We start from the raw sequence: 19398 nt of genomic DNA, 5'->3' as shown, positions 1-19398 counted from the left end.
GCATCCCTAACCAAGTAGATTGAAAGATAGAAACATTATGGAATACTTAGAGGACCTTAATTCAGGCTTCAAAGCTAGGCTGTTCACAACAGAGGCTGCTTTATGGTCATTTAACCAGCCACAGCATGCTATGTTCATAATGACCTTCGATAATATTTCAAGTTCTTAGACATTATTAATTTAGGCACATTTTAGGCACATAAAAATAATTATAGGTGAGCTAATTAATTTATGTAAACATTTCAACTCTTCCAATTTTTTCTTTTGCTGTTTTTACATGGAAAAGAAAATGAATATAAACTCAGTAGTACTGGTGCATATCAGTTGGAAGATTGATAAGTAAATTTTGTAAGCCTAAGTGATTGACAGGAAAGGAGACTAAAATAACAAGTGAGTCCAGGACCTGGAGTAATAAGGAATGCTCTCACCCTGACACTACAGGATTCCCATCCTCTGAGGAGGGCAACTGTAGATGCATTTAGAGGACGAAGTGCTAGAAAGTAATCAATGTCTCTGGGTGGAGCAGAGGAAGAGGCAACTTCTGCCAGCATCCCCTTCAGCCATGATGACCACACCCATTACCCCACTAACTCACGGTCAAGGCTAAACAGGCCCCCTCTTCCTCATGAGGATTTCCCTGAGACCCACCTAGTCCCCAGTGAACTCAGGGGGAGAACTTACTACAGGCACCACTCATCTGTCGTCTTAAATATTTCATGCCAATCTAATCCCACTTTAGGTTAAAAGCATTTTAAGTCCTTATGGGAAACCAGGAATGTTTCACTTTCTCCTTGGCCATGCCATTTTACAGTCAGATAACTGGAAATTGGAAGTAACTTCTGTGGTCACCCAAACCAACAAGCATTGTTAGCATAATGAACATCCCTTAGCGAGCTTTAGCCAGAAGCCATTCAGCTCTTCTCAGATTGCTTCAAGTCCACTTTTTCATTCAGCTATTAGAATAACTCTGGTTGTTAAGAAGTACCTCTCTACATTGGACTGAAACCTAGCTCCCTGACACATTCACCAATTACGTTTAAGTTTGTCCTCTGGGCTTTGAAAGAGTATGTTGGAATCCTTTTCCACCTTAGAGTTTTTAATGTCCAAGACAGCTATTGAAAATCGCTAAGTCTTTTTCTTACAGACTAAATATCTTTTTCTTCAGGCCATCAATGTCTTTGAGCACCATCCTTACTGAGGCTGACAGATTCACCAGATTGCTTCTTCAGAGAACACTTACCTTACTCCTAGACTGGAGTGGGCGCCAGGTTGCAAAAATGAAGAACACAAGCTAGGAGTTCATTCTGATAGGGCATGTCCTAGGCACTTGACACCGCTAGCATTCTGGATTCTTCTACCTAGAGCAGTATCATGATGGGTCCTATGTGTAACATCACATTCACTTGGTCTGTGTTTCCCCACAACTATTTTTTTTCCTAGTAACAAAGTTATATTCTAGAGGAAGATGTGTGTTCATTTTGAACAATATTAGATTTGTTTCAAATGTAAAGAAAACCAACAAGCAAGTGTCCTTTTCACTGATGGTCAATCATTATTTTGTCCATCTTGTACTTAGTATTAATTAAGTCTTCTCCCATTATTTTAGTCTGTTATATTTGCTATAACAAAACTACCACAAACTGGGTAGCTTATAAACAACATGTGTTTATTACTCAGGGTTCAGTGGGTTGGAATGTTCTAGATCCAGATGCTGGCAGATTCAGTGCCTAATGAGGCCCTGCTTCCTCATAGAAAGATGGCTCCTCCTATAACTCCACAGTCCACTTTTATAAAGACATTCATTTATTCATCCTTATTTTTAAGACAAGGTTATTCTGTACAACCCAGGTTTGCCTGAAATGGGAAATAGGCTGGCCCCTAAAACTTGTGAGCCTCCTGCCTTGACCTCCTTAGTGCCAGGATTACAGGTATGCCTCACCATATCTGGCCCAATTAATTCCATCTCTGCCACTACAACCCCATCATGTCCCACCCCTTTTGGGGTTCAGGACTTCAGTGGAAGGAGACACAAACATTGTACTCAAGCAAAGCAAACTTGAATCCACACAGTTGTGTTTATCAGACTTCGCTTTCTTTGGTTCATCTCACACCTCCATGGGTCCCCCATTATTATCCAGAACAATAGCCACTCTTATAGCTCTGCACCCTTATCCATGTGACTGGGCTTTCTGGTCTCTTACCTGAGACCCTTTGCCTAGGCTCAGCCAGAAGAAGGTTAATTCTGAGGGCAAACTCTGAATTTTCTCCACAGAGTCTTCTTTCCCAGTGGCTCCTGGCAAACTGATTGGTGTTTTTCTGTTTTTTTTTTTTTTTTTTTTTTTTTTTTTTTTTTTTTGCCAGCCTTCATTTTGAGTCCAGTGAGCCATTATTCATCACCATCTTGTCTATGAATGAACACAGCACAGTAGCCTAGAGTATTTCAGGAACATTGGTTGCATTTTATTATTCCCCCCTTTCTCTATGTATTAGCCAGCTTTGTGCTGCTACTATAACACACACTGGGGACAGTCAACTTCAAAAGTTGTAGAGGTGCAAGCAGTAGATCTAATGCTCTTAAAGTCTCTGCTGCGTGAAGCACCACTTCATTGCTGGGATGAGAAGTTCAGGAAGAGGCAGAGGCTGGTCCTCCCTTAGCCCCTTCCAAGGACTCACCCCAGTGACCAGAAGACCTCTCACTGGACCTCAACTCTTAGTTTTTCCATCACGTTCCAACAACACTAAGCCAGGGACCAGGCCGCCAACAATCCAGGTTCTAAGGATATTTAAGAGTGATGGCACTTAAAGAATGCTTTGCAGAGTCCTCGAGAGCTGCATTTCCAAGTTGTCTCTGTTCCAGTGGCTTGAACTGCCCTGACTCTAGAGAACAACCCCACTGAGGGCCCTTTACTACTTCTTCCGTCTCCCAGGATCTCAGTTACCTCTCGAGGTGAAGTTGCATGGTGTGGGAAGCACCGCGTTTGGTATCTAAAGGGTGGTGGAATTATGTTTCAGCCCAACTCTCCCAGATGTGTATTTCTGAGAAAGTAAACATGTCACCAAAGCCCAGTTTCTTCATTTACATCTGAGCCCTAACCTCTTCCGTTCATTCCTGTGTCACTGTAATAATGATTTCCTTTATTTCAAATTTTCAGGGTTGCTTTTCTTTGCTAAGAATTAGGAAGCCAAACAGGAGCTGGGGCACTCTGTGATCCCCGTCTCCAGGAGTCATTTGCCTGTCAAACCAGTGCTGAGCTCAGTTGTCACTTGATGAGAGTCCCAGGGTGGCCTGCTGTCGTCCTGGTCTGTAGTTCCTCATGGACACTACCTCTTCTCTCTTGCTGTGTAGTTATTACCTCTCAATTTTCACATTCTGAATGCAATACACACACACACACACACACACACACACACACACACACACACACACACACTGTTGGATTTAATATTCTCAATGATTATAGACATAGATGCTCCTAGAACTGAAGATGAGGCTGATAAAGATGTTTGCTCACTGTTCCCTAGATTTTTAAGTCAAAGGCACAGCCTTTGGAACCCTTCCCAAGTGCTGGGTCATCAAGTCTCTACACTTTCTGAATTCTATTCTGAAAGTCCGTCAGTCTCATTGGTAAAGCGTGCTCAATTACTGAGCATTAACAGAAAGTGGCCAACATTTGAAAACTGGGTAATTTTTGGAATTGCTTTAAATCAGAACTTAAAACGCCTCAGCAGGAAAGCAAGAGCAGCAGACACACAATAAGGACACATCCTAGTTTTCATTTCTCCTTTGTCTGATACTGGTGTGGATAATTACCAGGGAAATGGCCACCAAGTGGCCAGAGGGATGGCGGGAGTGGAGAATAATCCAACAATGAGTTTATTGTGCTATAAATAATAGCAAGCTGATTGCAGAGAAGCTTTTTCTTAGAGATCTAAAGCCACACGTCTTCACTTCCTTATATCACTTAAATCAATTATCCTGTAAAACATCAATGGACTGCTGTGAACAGAATTCCCTTTAACATAGTTCTCTCTCTGCTTGCCCTGTGTCACTTACAATGTTTCCACATAGTGAATAGCCTCATATTAACAATGAGCTTTCTTCTTGAAAATCAAAATGTTGTCTCCATGTGACCATTTAATTAGTGCTCAGAGCATTCCTCTGTGAAGCGGGTGGGTGGTGGGAAGGGGGTTTGTTCTTTTCCGTGATGACACAGAGGAAGCAGGTTGGAAGGCCATTTCTGTATCCAGTGGGTCCTGATGCTATTCTGTTCAGTTAGATATTGTTGATGGTTGTTCTTCCAGCCTGGCCAGAGGTTCATAGTGAGCTATGCTCATGGCCTCAGCCCATCGTTGGGTTCACAAGTGATTAAAGTTCTACTCTCTGTCAGACAGATCTTCCATGTCTGAGGATGGAGCAGGGAACTGGAGAAGAAAATGTCTGTACCATCATGGAACTGAAAAACTTCTAGAAGCAGAAATACAAGTGCAATCTATAACCAAGCTGCAGTCCTTTTACAAGGAACAGACACTCAATTTGTGTAAGAAAATAAGAGTACAGGGAGGATGGGTTATTTTATGTAGATTAACATAATAGTCCTCATTGAGAGAGTATCCTTTGAGATAAGAATAGAAGAGTGACCCCAGCATCAAGGAAGAACATTCCGGATAGGAGGAACAGCCAGTGCAAATGCCCAGAGGCACCAACATACTTATAATGCATAAAGAAACAAGAGCCCCCCCACCCCCGGGCCCCCCCAAACCTCCCCTCCACCCCCCGCTGGAGCAGAGTAGCCAATAGTGCTGGCTAGTTCCTGTCAACTGACACAAACTAGATTCATCTCCATTGAGGAGTTGCCTAGGTCAGTTTGACCCTTGGCCACATCTGTGGGACATTTTTGTAGGAGGGTCTAGCCCACTGTGGGTGGTGCCATCCCTTGAATGGTGACCCTGGGCTATATAAGAGATGTAGCTGAGTAAGCCAGCAGAAGCAAGCCATTAAGCTGAGTTCCTTCGTGGTCTCTGCTTCAGTTCTTGCCTCCAGGTTCCTGCCTTGACTTTCTGCCTTGACGTCCCACGATGATGAACTGTATAACCTGTAAGACAAATAATCTTTTTCCTTCCCCAAATTGGTTTTGATCATCATTTTATCATAGCATCAAAAAGCAAACTAGGGCACCAGGTCAGCACACCAAATTCAGAAGAGGCAACAGCAAATTCATACAATCCTACTCATTGTCGGTGTCGTAAGGACATCTTTCATTCTGAGTGCCTTGGAGTCCTTTGAGAGATGTTAAGCACAGCAATCACACAGCACTCACACTTGAAATGATCACTTTGGATGCTCTCTGTGGGACCTGTTGATTAGATTGGATGCAAGGTGTGAGAAGGGGGGGGGGCATTTGTATTTCCCAAACTTGACTGGAGACTCCTTGAGAACAAAGGATATCTACTGTGCTTGTTCAAATTCTTTGTAGAAGAAAAAAAAAGAAACTTTCATTCATGGTAAATAAATAAGTACTTTCAGAATGAAAATTCATGCCTACATCAGTAGGTAATAACTTAGGATGCCTAAGCTCCCAATTATTTACAAAAATAGACACTATTTCTGATATTTCAAAAATAGTAATACAATTAGATTTCTTTCCCAAGGTAAAACTATGGAAGCTAGACATAAAGAAAAAAGCGTTTGAATGTCTTTTCTGGGAGTGATAAGACTAGAGGTAAGTCTTTTGCCTGATGATCAGAGGTCCCATCTGGCATATAAAATGGATATATTGCCACATTCAAGAATTTAATTTCTTAAAACAAAAATATTACAACATATATGGTCCATAGAGAAAATAGTAAAATGAATTTGAATGATGACAGTTGAGAATTATGTGATACTTATGGTTTTGAGACAGAAAAAAAAAGGCCCAGTAATGCCCAAGTTTGTTTTTCTTATTTACACCATATAGGTCTCCATTACAAAAGAATTACAAAAATTACGTAAGAGAATTACGAAAGAGAATGTTAAAATCTAAGATATAGATGGAATTGGGGAAATCTAGGCTGTTTCCCCGAGTCTCAATCTGAAGAACGGGAGTCCTGAAAACTTATAAATGGAATATTTTGTCCATTATATTGTGACACGAGTTATGAGTTGTCTCCTGAACTGAATCTTGCTCCTTAGTTCTTTCCTGGCAGTTGTAACTGGCCTTACAGACTCCTTCAGGCCATTTCATTAGGACAAACTGATGAGCACACTCAGTCCCTCTTTCCATATCTATCCATCTAAACCATCTGAGTATCAAAGGGTAAAGAGAGAAGGGGGTGCTGTGGAGAGAGAACCGCGGCTTTCAGCTGGAGTGAGACTACCAAGGAAACGTCCGAAAAGGTTGGAAACACAGAGAATTTTCCTGAACAATGGAAAGATCTGGGGAACCGGTGGAGAGATTCTCAGGTTCCTGTAACTTCCTGATGTGCCAGAAAGCTGACAAGTACTTTTTCTCTTTCATGTCCTTCTAACCTTTGGGGAATTAGTGGCAGGGACCTGAAGAGTTCAGGGGTATCAGCAACCCCAGACCCTTTGTGATTCTGTGAATCCCGGTAGAGCACAAGGACCAACAGAAGCCAAGTTCCTCTGAGCCCAGTATGTTAAAGCAGTCAGACATCAGCCATGGTCCTTCAATGTCACAGGTGGCGAGATTGTTCCCTTTAGGTCGAGGTCTCCAAATTCCTTCCCGTTTCTCCAGCTTAGGAGGAGACAGTGAAAGCCACAGGCAAACAGGACAGGAGAGGCCGCTGAATTTGGTCCTGGCAGTTGCTTTCAAATCTGGGATATTCCAGCATCTCTCTGGGCTGTTACTTAAGCATAAAGATTTTCAATCATTTGCTTCCCTAGTTCTGCCAGAAGGGTCGCCAGGCGCACGACGCAGACCTGTCAACGGTAGGGGGCCTTATCTATCCACCCACCCACCCCTTCACCCACCCACCCCTCCACCCACCCTCCGTCAAGCCCTTCCTCCTGCTTAGCTCAGTTTGGCTCTCCAGGCCTAGGGCGGCGCGGGCGGGGCACAGGAGCGTGGGCTGGCCAGCGCGGGGAACAGGGCCTGTGCTCCCGAGGGGCCGCGGGGTCGGGAGACCGGGGACACCCAGGGGTGTGGCGGCGGCGGAGCCGAGCCCGTCCGAGCCGGCACCTTCGGGCGTCCCTGTCCCACGTGACTGTCGCCTCCTCCCTCCTCCGAGTCGCGCGCACGGGGCCGGGCGTCTCGACTCCCGCGCGCGCTCGACTGGTCCCAGTCCCCGGGAGGAGAAGCGGAGGAGGGAGCCAGCGAGGCGGCCCGGGGGAGCGGGCGCGAGCGGCGGCTGCCGGGGCCGCCTGTGCACCGCGGCGAGGGTGGCGGTGGCCTGAGCAGCGCGAGTGTGATGAGGCTACCCTGCCTCGCTGCTCCGCTCGCCGCCAGCTGACAGCGCCTGCCAGCAGCACGCCCGGAGGGGGAGCCGCGGGGCCGTGACCTTGGCCGAGGAGGTAAACGGAGGGGGCGGGAGGGGAGGAGGCGGCGTCACCCGGAGTCCCTGGGACCCCCCGCCCTGGCCCGCACCCATCCCTCGCCCTACTCCGGCGGGAGCTACGTTCCCCGGGAGCCGCGCGCCCGGCGGGGCTGGGGCGCTGCGCACGCCGCGGTCCACGGTGCTGAAACTGCTGCCCGGTGCGGCCGGTGCCTCGGTGCGGTGCCGGGCAAGGCTGCCTGCCATTTGCTGCCGCCGAGAGCGAGGGCCAAGCCGGATGAGCTGGGACTCAGCTTTCTCTGCTCTCCTGGCTGATTGTTCCAGGCTTGTGCAGTTAGCTTGCCCTCCGCGCTGAGCCAGGTGATTTGCTCAAGGCTTGACTTCCCACCAGCCTCGGGTCGTCTGGACCTAATTCGGATGCTTTTCTTCCAAAGATTAGTCAGGGTTCGGTCCAGACTCGGTGCTCCGAGTGAGATGGGAGCAGCAGAGGAGCCGTGGGTTGGCAGTGAAAGCAGGTGAAAGTGGAGAGAAGCCGATGCCCAGGCTGTGTCGGGGACCCGAGGAATGGAGAGCAGACGTGTGCAGGAAAAGAACACTTGTGGGGAAGGGGCCTCGGACATGTCTGTCATGGGAAACTACTGGGCTACTGGGAGAAGAAAGTGGGCTGCTGTGGGTGTTGGCTTTCTGCTCTTTGGGGAGAGCCACATCATGTAGAGCTGCAAGTATGTGAGAGAGCTGTGGGTTCTAGGGAAGCGCAAACCATGGGGTTTTAAGCGAGTAGCTAACACTTTTAAAAAGAGAGTATCCACAAAATGAAGTCCACAGAAACCTGAGCCAGAGGACTGTTTCTAAGGGGAAGGTTGCCAGTTAAAATTCCTTGGGGCTACTACAGCTGTAAACTCCTTCCTTCCCCCCCCCTTTCTTTTCTCTCTCTCTCTTTTTTAAAAGTCCATGTCCTGTGTCCTCCAGTCAACCCCAGGTGACAGAATTCTCCCTGTGGATTGGGTACTGTGAACATGAAGATGAGTCAGGAGAGTCTGTTCCCTTGAGAACTCCCACCAGGGTCTCACTGGAGACTCTCTAATCCTTTGCAGGGCAGACTGATAATCCTTGTAACGGAGGGACCAAGTTCTGGGTGAAATGGCCCAGGGGAATAATTATGGACAGACCAGCAACGGGGTGGCGGACGAATCACCCAACATGCTGGTGTACAGAAAGGTAAGAATTCTGCACTTCCCTCAGAAAAGGGAAACTTCAGCTTTCTCTCTCTCTCTCTCTCTCTCTCTCTCTCTCTCTCTCTCTCTCTCTCTCTCTCTCACACACACACACACACACACACACACACACATGTTTGAATCAGAGTATTTATCAATTTTTGGAATTCCTAGATCATCAATGATTATGTACTATACTAGAAGAAGATCAGATGCTCTCAAGTGACATGAAATAGATGGGACCCGGCATATTCCTTGTTGATCGGTTAGAGTCACCTGTCCTTAGTAATCACAGCAAGTTTGGCCATGCAATATATTTTGTTTGCTCCACTTGTTTCAATAGCATCCCTTGTGCTTTTCAGAGGCCTTTTCTAATACCCCATAACAAACATTTAGATTATAATAATTTCATTTGGAAATGAAACTAGACCACTTTGCAGGTCTGTGGCAAGAATGATTATATCCGTGGATGTGTATGCTTTCATGTGTTTACTCACAACTAAATGACTCTAGTTCTTTTGGTCTTAACCTAGTTTTTTTTACTTTGTGTTATTACTGTTGTTTTATATATAGCATCTATACTCTACTGTTGTATGCCCCTGGGATAAATCTGTGCAATCCAGATTCCCCCTTCCACACATATATCTGACAGGTTTCTGCCATGCTTTTAGCAGCAAACTTCTAGACATCGAGCTACAGACACATTTGGGTTTGGCGTGCGTTTCAGAGTGGTTGCTTAGGTAACTTCAAGATGGATAATCAACAAGCTTACTAAAATTAAGGATGCAGTATTCTTTATGTAAGTTCTGCGTTGATTTTTCCTTTTGCAGTTTTACTGGGATTGTTTTTCTTAGGCATATTACCTGGGGTGTTTATCAGCTTAGATTTCTTTACTTGACACTGACAAGGGAGACTGGAACTCATACACCGAGGTCAAGACTGTCTTAAGGGTTTTGATTAGCACTGAATCCAGGATGAGTGCCGATCTGTGAGAGGTGAGCTGATTGTGAATACAGAGGAGAGGCTGTGTGCTGCCTTAACCCATGCAGAATTCCAACTTTTACTTGTGTGGCCCAGAGTTGTTAGACGGTAGTGAGGAACATTCTGGAGGGAATATTGATAGTGGTCGAAGAGCAGATACGTGGAGCCCAGACACAATGCCATGTTGCTCATCCTGTATCCCGTGGACAGTTCTATTCTGTGTAAATGCAACCAGATGTGTCTGAGACACCACAGAATGAAGGGGAAGAAAAATAAGGGGCTAGTTGACTGTTTTATTATTTTTGTCCAAATAGTTGAATTGAGATTCCTATGCACTTGAACCTAAGTCATTACTATTACATTCTGACACTGAATGAAGTAACTGGGTGCTTGCATATTTTAAATAGAGAGTTGGTCTAGAGAAAAAAAATATTCTGGTGGCATCTAGGTACTTTAAAGTAAATTGCAATATTTTATTTGGCATGACGTTGAATTTTGTAACATGCAAGATGTGAGAATTTAAAAATCTATTCTAGGAGTATACGCAGGATTGAGAGCTGTACTTTTAGAGGGGAAATTATGATAGTAAGTTATGTTTGTTAACTAACACAGGTGCATTCTTTTCTTGTTTGCATGAAAACAATTGATAGATGACTTGGATATCATTATTTGATTATTTGCCACATTCAAGTCTCAGATTGCTAATTTGGAATTTACTTTATAAATTTGTAGTTTCAAATTGCTATTAGTTTTAAATGTAAGCTTATAGGCTTCATGGAGATTTCATGGAGAGAATCTAACTCTTCTGTCCCTTTGAGAAATGGTCTCACTATGTAGCCCTGGCTAGCTTTGAACTTACAGCAATCCTCCTGACTCTGCCTCTCAATAACATTTCACTTTTTAAAAAACATTATTTCTGGTTGAGTGTAAGACTGCTTATGATGTGCATTTTACCCTTCTTTGATTGGCTCTTTGTTTGGGGATTAACAACACATATCACTTAGTGTTCATGGAAAAATTGCCTGATAAAACATGACTGATAAAAAGAATAATAAGTTCAGTAAATCTTACTCATAATGTCTAAGAATGGATTTAATGTCTGTCTGAATTGTCTGAACATTTTTTTGTGTGTAAGTATTTTTGTGACATAAGTAATAATTTTTAAATAATGCCAGATCTGTCATAAACACTTTGACTCATTATCATTTGCTAGTCATTGTGTAAAATGGTCTATGTGTATGCACACATAAAACAGGACATCATGACTTTTCTGTTTTTGTTGTTGTCTTTGCACCACGTATTCTGTGGGCTTACCACTTGATAACTTCTCTGTGGAGGCTGATTTTTTTTTCATATGAATAGTAAAGTAATTGGAGAGGGGTGAGTCTATCTTGGGAAATTTTAATAGCTCCCCTTCATGAAGAAATAGGCTCTTGTTACAGTGCTAATTAATCAGGAAGTCAACCAAAGGCTCAGCAAAGACCTTCAGTCCTAACAGGGCATTGCTCAATAACGGCTGAGAAAGTGGAGGGAGAAATTGCTGTTTTATTGACTGGTACCAATTTTCCACTTCTACTTCACTGTTGAAGTGCAATTCTTGAAAGTGTGATCTGAAGCAGCCAGATTCATGGCATTTCTCCCTCTTCTCCTGCTGCCTCCACCCCCCATCATAATGCTCTCTGCTCAGACCCTCATGGCACTCAAGACACACATGTGTTGTTTCCACTTTGTCTTGATAGGTTATAGATGACTCTTAGAAACACCCTGGGGAGAGATGCGGAACTGGAAATGCTACCCATGTGGAATACGTAGGAATGCGGCCCTGTGGGAATTCCTCGTTTACTGTCTCTTTCCATCGTGATTATCCTAAAACAGATTATAGAAGTTCTGACAAATAGTGAACAAGTACAGTCTTCTTTTTCCCGTGGAAGTCCATTGTGTGTGTGTGTGTGTGTGTGTGTGTGCGCACATGTCACTAGAGGTCACCAGGGGTGTCTGTCTTCAGGAGGCTTCCATTTTCTTTTTTGAGACAGCATCTTTTATTGACCTGGAACTTGACAATTAAGTCAGACTGGCTAGCTGGTAAGCCCCAGGGATCCACCAGCCTCTTCCTTACCAACACTGGGATTATGAGCACGTATCAACATGTCTGGCTCTTTATGTGGGTGCTGGGGATTGAACTCCAGTCCTTACGCTTGAGTAGCAAGAACTTTACCCACTGATCTGTCTCCTTGGCCTCTTCATGGTGGTTTTACAGAAGACAGTCTTCAGTATGTTAAACTATGATTACCAGGCTGAGTAAATGTTGCCAAAATCAAGGCTTCAGCGGATGGCAGTACTGCCTAGTGATCAGGGCTGGTCTTTAAAAGTCAATAGGGCTCGTCTGCAAGTAGATTTCAGCTTAATAGAAAGAGTCTCTAGAGTTTATTTGATGTTTGAGATCCACTTTAAAAATTACTAGGATGAAATGTTTGCCTTATCAATTCTTTGCTTTATAATGTGGCCTTTTTATAACCAGGAGATTAAATTAGAGTGATATGTTGTCTGATATATTTGAGGACATCTTTAAAAGTTGTAAAATGACGAGAGTTGAACACTTATTTCTAGGGCTTTCTATGCTGCCCTCAGATGCGTGCTAACTAGATTGCAGTTGTAAGTAATCAATTTCCTTGAAACTTGACTGGCTCCAACATACCTTGGAGCCAGAGCAGTTTCTTGAAACATTTGTAGAGGTGGCATGTCAGAAATTGAGTTCTGTTCTGGGCTGGTGATTTGTAAATGCTGTTCTTAGTTTTGATCATCTCGGGGAGAAACATCTTACTGTTACCAATAATGTCTGCAAAAGATGACCGAGCTAGAACCCCGAGCACAGAGTGACGCTGTCCAAACATGGTGTCTGGCGAGCGTGCTGCCCACTGGACAGCATCCATCACTCCTTTCCTGCAACTGACATTCCTGCATTGGAAAAACAAAATTTCTAGGGCACCTTGGGGCCAGTATTTCAAATTTACTGTAATGCTGGTGCCTCACTAGTAAGAATGCTCAAAATATCCAATAATTTCTGATATTATTGCAGCAACCATTTATGCTTCAGCTGTCAGAAAAGAAAATGAAAGTATTTTCCTCCTTCGTTGTCTTATTGGAAGGAGCATGGTTTTGGAAATAGCAAACCTATCAACTTCACTGTGCCTCTCTCCTTTGCCCTCTCCCATTCTGGCCTTTATTCTGCTCTCTCCTCCTCCTCCTCCTCTCTCTTCATCTTCTATATAACAATTTCCCTTCTACTGTGTCTTTTTGATTTTCTATGCAGAATAGAATTAAGGGTAAAAATATAAAGCTCATTACTATTCTGTTAATTTTAGTTATAACAGTATCTGTTGGAGATGATAACTGGTCCCATCCTTGATTGAATACCTACTGTATACAGGTGCTCAATGTGGCACTATATTGTGGTTGTGGCACCAGAGCAGTATTTAAGGGTAACAATATTCCAGTCTTTATGAACATGTTGGGACAGCTGGCCTTCCTTACCTGAAGGCACAGAGACAACCAGACTGCCATTTGGAAGGTTGTCTCTGCTGCCTAGCTTCACTTCAGTGCATTTGGAAGCTATTTTTGATGTCCCTCTGTCCTGGGAGAGCTGACACTCCTTTGAGACAGAGAGGGGTTACCGGTCCACAGGCAGGGACAGTCTCTCAGTCTTGAGCTGCTGCTGTGGTGCCTGCTTTAACTCAGTGAATTTGTCTTTGCAAGCTTGTTAGTCTCATCACTTTAGAGGTTGTCCCTGTTTCCAACTCAACTTCTGCTCTTAAAAATAATCTGCTGGGTTTTAACCTTAGTTCTCTTGACCCGTCTGGGGTTAGTTCATGTCAGCAGAGGGAGTAGTATTTGTGGGTGACCACAAGAGAAAAGTATGTTAGAAAAGGAAGGTGTGTGTAAATAAATACAAAGTCCTGGGTCTTGAAGTCTCCAGGTTTTGAAGGTAAGGATACAGATGGGAGGCAGACAAGATTTTTCATCCCATTTTTGGAACATTCTGCAGTGGCGCATCTTATCTCATTAGATGACTGGGAAGTGCCTGCCTTTCTGGACCAGGAAATGTTGTCTACCTTAGAGATAGCCAGACCTCTCTGTCCCTCTTTGGTGACACACAAATAGTGACAGGTGCCATGAAACAGGACAGGGTCCTATTCAGCATGCCTTCTGAAGGAGATGGAAGCATTTTGTCAGTAATACTTCACTGATGAATTCCGGCTAATAATTAACGAGTTCAGAGCAGGAAAGGCTTCCTGGTTGAGCTCTTGGCTTGCCCAGGCTGTTTGTGGGATTGACACGGGGATCTGTGGCTTGCATTTTACCGCCTTCGCTTTCTCTCTCCAGTGTCTCTGAATCTAATTGATCAGGGGAAAATGCAGATTCACAAAGAGGAGCTGTCCAGGGATTTTATTGCCTTCTAATAGCCTTGTGGCTCCCCCGAGTGATGGGAAGCTGGATATTTTTAGGTGGTGTGGGTGACAGAATATGATCACTGCAGAGAAAACGGAAATATCTCACATCTAGACAGTTTAGTGACCTAATAACGTTGTTCAGTTCTCCTTGAAAATAGACCTGCAGCAAACAAGCAAACGGAGGAGGCTCCTTACTTTGTAGTGCTGACGAGGCATTTGAATGTCAGGGCCACAAAGACTTCTATCCCACACAACATCAATCTAATTATAAAATAATTGTAAATGACAAAGTGGGTGCTCAGTTCCTGAGAGGGAAAAAAAGACCTGGTTTCTTTATGCCATTTGCTCAAGGCAACATGGGAATTCCACTTGCTTTTGTTTTGATTCCTTTTGTATTATGTCTAGTTCCATTAACAAAAATCTGAGGCTAGCAGAACTCTCTAGATGATCATGGACTTGACTCCAGCATGGCAGAAATTGCCCACCTGCTCTAGGCTAGAAAGAACCTTGCCTGGGAGACCTGTTTAGAGGGCCCACTGATAGTCTGTCTATTGGAAAAATGTCTAGGAAAATGGTAGCCATTAGCTATGTCCCTATGAATAAATGTGGAGATCTTTTTTTTAAAGATGTATTTATTTATGTATTTTATGTATATGGGTGTATTGCATTGGGACTACAGTTATAGACTGTTGTGAACTGCCACGTGGGTGTTAGGAACTGAACTCAGGACCTCTGGAAGGGCAGCCAGTATCCTTAACTGCTGAGTTCCTCCAGCTCCAAGGAGATCTTATTCTTTTTCTATTTTGAGGGCTAGCTAAATTAGAAGATGTTCTCTGTATTGGAAAGTCGTAGCCTTGAAGCTCAGCTGGGCTCTGGTTTAGTTGTGTGCCTAGAAATTAGGGTCATAACTTCTTTCACTTCAGTTTTCTTACAGATACAATGGCAAAACTAGACATTCCCCTCCTGAGGCTGTTCAGTGAGATAGCCTAGGGAAGTGTCTTGAGTAGCACCTAATGTGTATCAGGTCTTTAACAAATGTTCTGTTGATTTTAATAGTAATATCACTATTTATTTGACAAAAATTATTAAACATTTTTGTGTGTGTCAGGTCAGTGAGACTAAGTTGGTGGTTTTTTTTTTTTTCCTAAAGAGGGAAAAGAGGGAACATTCTCTTCTCCTCTCATCAGACCTCCCAATTGTATAAACAGGAAGCTCTGTGAGATGCTTTGATAATGTCATTTAAATGACACTTACAGTGTCTGGTCTTGTAGGGTCTATATAGCCACCTTCTATTTGCTAATAAGCTCTTTTTAAGTTGGTGTATCTTTGTATGTAACTGTGTATAACTGTGCACATATATGTGTATAACTTTATGTGTAACTGTGCATGTATCTGAATAGTTCCATGATACTATATAAACCAAATAAAGCCATAGGATTGAGGCTTTTCAGAGGTAATGGGGAGGTCTGAATTTATCTTTTTTTTTTCATTTTGTATATTGTGAAGTTGAGAAGTGACATTATTTTTCTAAATCATATAGCTTGACTTTGGATGTTTGTCTTCCTAAGTGTGTTCTAAACGATCAACATTTAAGTGATAAATAACTGATAAGTGTTGTATCTTCATATAGCTCAGTGCTAGCAAGTGACCCACATGTTGCTGCTCTGTCATGGACTATGGGAGGGTACCTAATCACCACTATATGCAGAGTAGATATTGTGTTTGCTTTAATCAGTATTAGCTCTTGGGTTCCTGGTAGCAATCAGATGGGGAGTTACTTTTATCTATCTGACCAGTAGATTTGTGCTTATCTGATTCTATGTGGAGATTCTGGGCTGGTAGAGACCCGGGATGTGATACTATATGGCAGTACTGTCAACAGACCTTTCCATCATGATGAGGAAACCTCATAGACATACTGCCTGGTCTTAGGGTCACTTGCCACACTGGGTAACTGGACATTTTGAAATGTGGTCAGCATTACTGAAGGCTAAATGCATGTTAAATCATGTTTGGTTTAAATTAATTTGGATTTGAGTGTTCATGTGTCTGGTGATTATTGGATTAGACAAGACAGCGTGGAGACACAGAATGATGGGCCTTGGCAAATTTGTGTCACTTACCAAGAAAAGAAATAAAGTAACATGTTATATTTCATCTAACATGTGCAAGAAGAATATGTATCTTTAAAGGAAAACCATGATCCTGACTAGTCTGTCCCCATGGTGAGGGGCCATTTAGAAGATCACCGAGTTTCCCATTTTTAGTCATTGCTAAGAAGTTCTAAAGAACAATGTGTGTCCACATGACCTCGGCTAGTCACACAAAGCTCTCAGTGCCAGCCAGTGCAGTTCAGCAGAAAGCCTTTGTCTAGTACAGAGGTGTGGAGAGAATATGTACCATGTGTATGCCTATGTGCAGCACTGGAAGGTGGGACTCAAGGCACCTGTGCTAGGCCAGTGCTCTGCCACTGAGTTACATCCCCAGCCATCATTAAAAATGTAACTATTAATATTGCTCACTTTTGACTTTCCTGAAAGGTTTGTTTCCTCAGGAAATCAATATCATTTGTCATAAACTTTACTTACCTTTAGGCTTTTGGTTTCTTTTGCTAATTAGCAATTAGCATATGCCATATCATTTACATACATGATTTGCTTCCCTAGAAATAAGGAACTATTTTGGTTATTAGTGTCCTGGTGGGGTGCAGGCATAACTGAGTAGCCGGGCTGTCCTCATGGGCCACACTTTCCACCTTCTTGCATCACTCTCCTAGATGCTGCAGTTGCCATAACTAAAACGCGTTCTGTTCTCCCAATAAGAGCTCTGGAGACCCACTTATGTGTACTGTGAGTACCCAAGGTCACTAAGAAATGAGTGGTAATGCTGGGAACTCTGTGAGGATAGAGACACCTATTTCCCTGTTCTATGTCCCAGCTTTTCAACCAATGACACAGAATAGATTATCTCTGAATGTCGGATGTATGAATGTATGAATTATATAAAATGTGAAATCAGTCCTAAGCAAGTTCCGAGCCTCTTTACCGAGTTGTTGTCTAGATAAATTAGTGGAGGGAGAAGACTGTGGAATCACACTCTTCATCACACACCCATTCAGCTTCCCCTCATATGGACTATGTGTGTGATGAGACTTTTGGACAATGCAATTGTTTTCTGAGCCACCAGTGACTTATTTCACAGCAGTGAGACATGGATCTCAGTCCATTCTCAACAGGCTGACGAATCGCAAGAAAACGGAAACACTAGCCAGATGAAAGGTTGTTTATTTTCGGTCATCTGATTTCTTAATAAATAGATATCCACCTCTGTCTCCTGTCTGCAACTTTGGGTGCCTAGCAGAGTTCCCAAATCTAACTGCTCCTGATGGTTAGGGTGTAGAAAAATGAGCTGAATTGAATTAATAGAGTGTTGGAAACACCAGCACTTCAGTGAGATGCACGAGACACTAGTATATGTCTTCTCCCTTGCAAAACTAAGCCTTGCTTTCCAGGGCCCCCCAGTCCAGCCACCCTAATCCCGATAGCTCAGGAGATAGGAGTGTCTTTAAATTAGCAGCATTACAGGAGAAACCGGTGCTCCTGCACCTAGAGAATTAGCTTCAGTGTTTGCAGAGTGCTGAAGCGCAAATAGACGTGCTAGGGATTAAATTGCTTTTTCCTCCTGGAGAGAGTTTGCTCATCTGTAAAGTGGAGATAAGAATAACCGGTATCGTTGGGATTACATGGATGTACATGTTAAAAGCTGAGCATGGTGGCTCATGCCTGTAATCCCAGCACCCAGGGACCTGAAGGAACATGGTTGCAAGTTTGAGGCTATCTAGTGAGCTTTGTGGTGAGTTTCCAGGTCAGCCAGGACTATAGTTTGTGACTCCATTTACAAATAAACATGCACTGAACACACATGTTAAGCTTGGATAAATAGGGATCCTTCAGTATATATAACTATTCACTTTATATTATATAAAATGTACCTAGATTTTTCTTATAAATGGAAGGGATGGCATTTAAAGAACATCTTTTTCTTTAAGATTTCTCTTACATATTTTAGGATTTGCTGCTTTTACAAGCTTAACATTCTCATAGCCTCTAGAGCAGTGGCTCTCAGCCTTTCCTAATGTTGCGACCCTTTACTACAGCTCCTCATGTTGTGGATCTACCCCCTCCCCCAGCCACAAAATCATGTGTGTGTCTCCAAAGATCATCCACGCTGTAGCACGTGTCGCCATTTCTTCTCACTAAAGACTGAAGACTAATGCTTTGTCATTGTATTCAGCATTTTATTTACTTCTGCACCCTGGAGCCCTTGGGTTCTCTCTGTCCTTGGCTATTGTAAACAGTACAGCAACAAACGTGGAAACATAGAAATCTCTAACAGTGTCTGCTTTTAATTCTCTCTTTCGGTTCTGGGCATGCTCCTGGAAGTAGGAATGCTGGACAGCACAGCGATTGCCTTTTCCTCACCGTGTGTTCCCACAGGCAGCCCACAGAGTCTCTGCTTGCTCCACAGACTCACCTACACTTGTTTTCTGGGCTTTGTCAATAGTCATTCAGATGGGTGTGGAGTGGTAGCTCACTGGGACTTTGGGTTGCATTTTTCTGAAGATGGGCATCTTTTCCTACACTTATGGGCCATTTCTTTATTCCTGGAGAGTCTTCGAGCTTTATTAAAATACAGATTCAATTGTCCTTACTTGACTAGGGCTTGGCTCAGAGGATTATGGCTATTTAGATTTCTGCCTAACCAAGATTTTGTTTACCCAGGATTAGATTGCTTACCTAGACTTTTATTGGAAAAGAGGTCATTAAAAGCTGTGTGTGTGTGTGTGTGTGTGTACACACACAACTGTGTGTATGAGTGTTTTGTCTACAGTGCATGACTGGTACCTGTGGAGGTCAGAAGAGGGCATTGCATTCCCTGAAACTAGGGTTATGCATGGTTGTGAGCTGCCATATGGGTGCTGGGAATTGAACCTAGGTCCTCTGCAAGAGCAGTTAAGTTCTCTTAATTGCTGAGCCATTGCTCCAGCCCCTCTTTGTCATTTTTAAAGTTGCTTTAAATTTATCTATTAACTGAGGTGAGAAAGGATGAATTCTCAGCTATAGACCACTTTGTAATATCACTGGCAATTTAAGTATGTTCATGGAGAATTCATCTCTTTGGGTGGCATATGACATTAACTAGTATTTTCCTCATGTACTGGAACCTCCACTGTGCCACTAAGCATTAGGAGAACACACGTTGGG

General features: G+C 43.4%; 1 protein-coding gene across 6 annotated transcripts in view; it reads left to right on the top strand.

The window, feature by feature from the left end:
• Window positions 1-7314: 7314 nt before the first annotated feature.
• Window positions 7315-19398, top strand: part of Rgs7 (regulator of G protein signaling 7) — a 390273-nt gene continuing 378189 nt past the window's right edge. For 2 of the 6 annotated variants that reach the window (XM_052737706.1, XM_052737704.1), the window contains exons 1-2: window positions 7317-7510; window positions 8586-8709. In XM_052737706.1, coding sequence (XP_052593666.1) covers window positions 8632-8709 — 78 coding nt within the window. In that variant the 5' untranslated portion in view covers window positions 7317-7510; window positions 8586-8631. Of the gene's footprint in view, window positions 7511-7736; window positions 7852-8585; window positions 8710-19398 lie in introns of those variants that run through there. The other 4 variants (XM_052737711.1, XM_052737709.1, XM_052737708.1 and 1 more) reach the window with 4 other exon arrangements.

Source organism: Peromyscus californicus, unplaced genomic scaffold, assembly GCF_007827085.1.
Source record: "Peromyscus californicus insignis strain IS unplaced genomic scaffold, ASM782708v3 Scaffold_14__1_contigs__length_90479793_seg_2, whole genome shotgun sequence".
NCBI lineage: Eukaryota > Metazoa > Chordata > Mammalia > Rodentia > Cricetidae > Peromyscus > Peromyscus californicus.
Note: the sequence above shows the minus strand (reverse complement) of the source record. Positions and strands in the feature narration are given on the sequence as shown.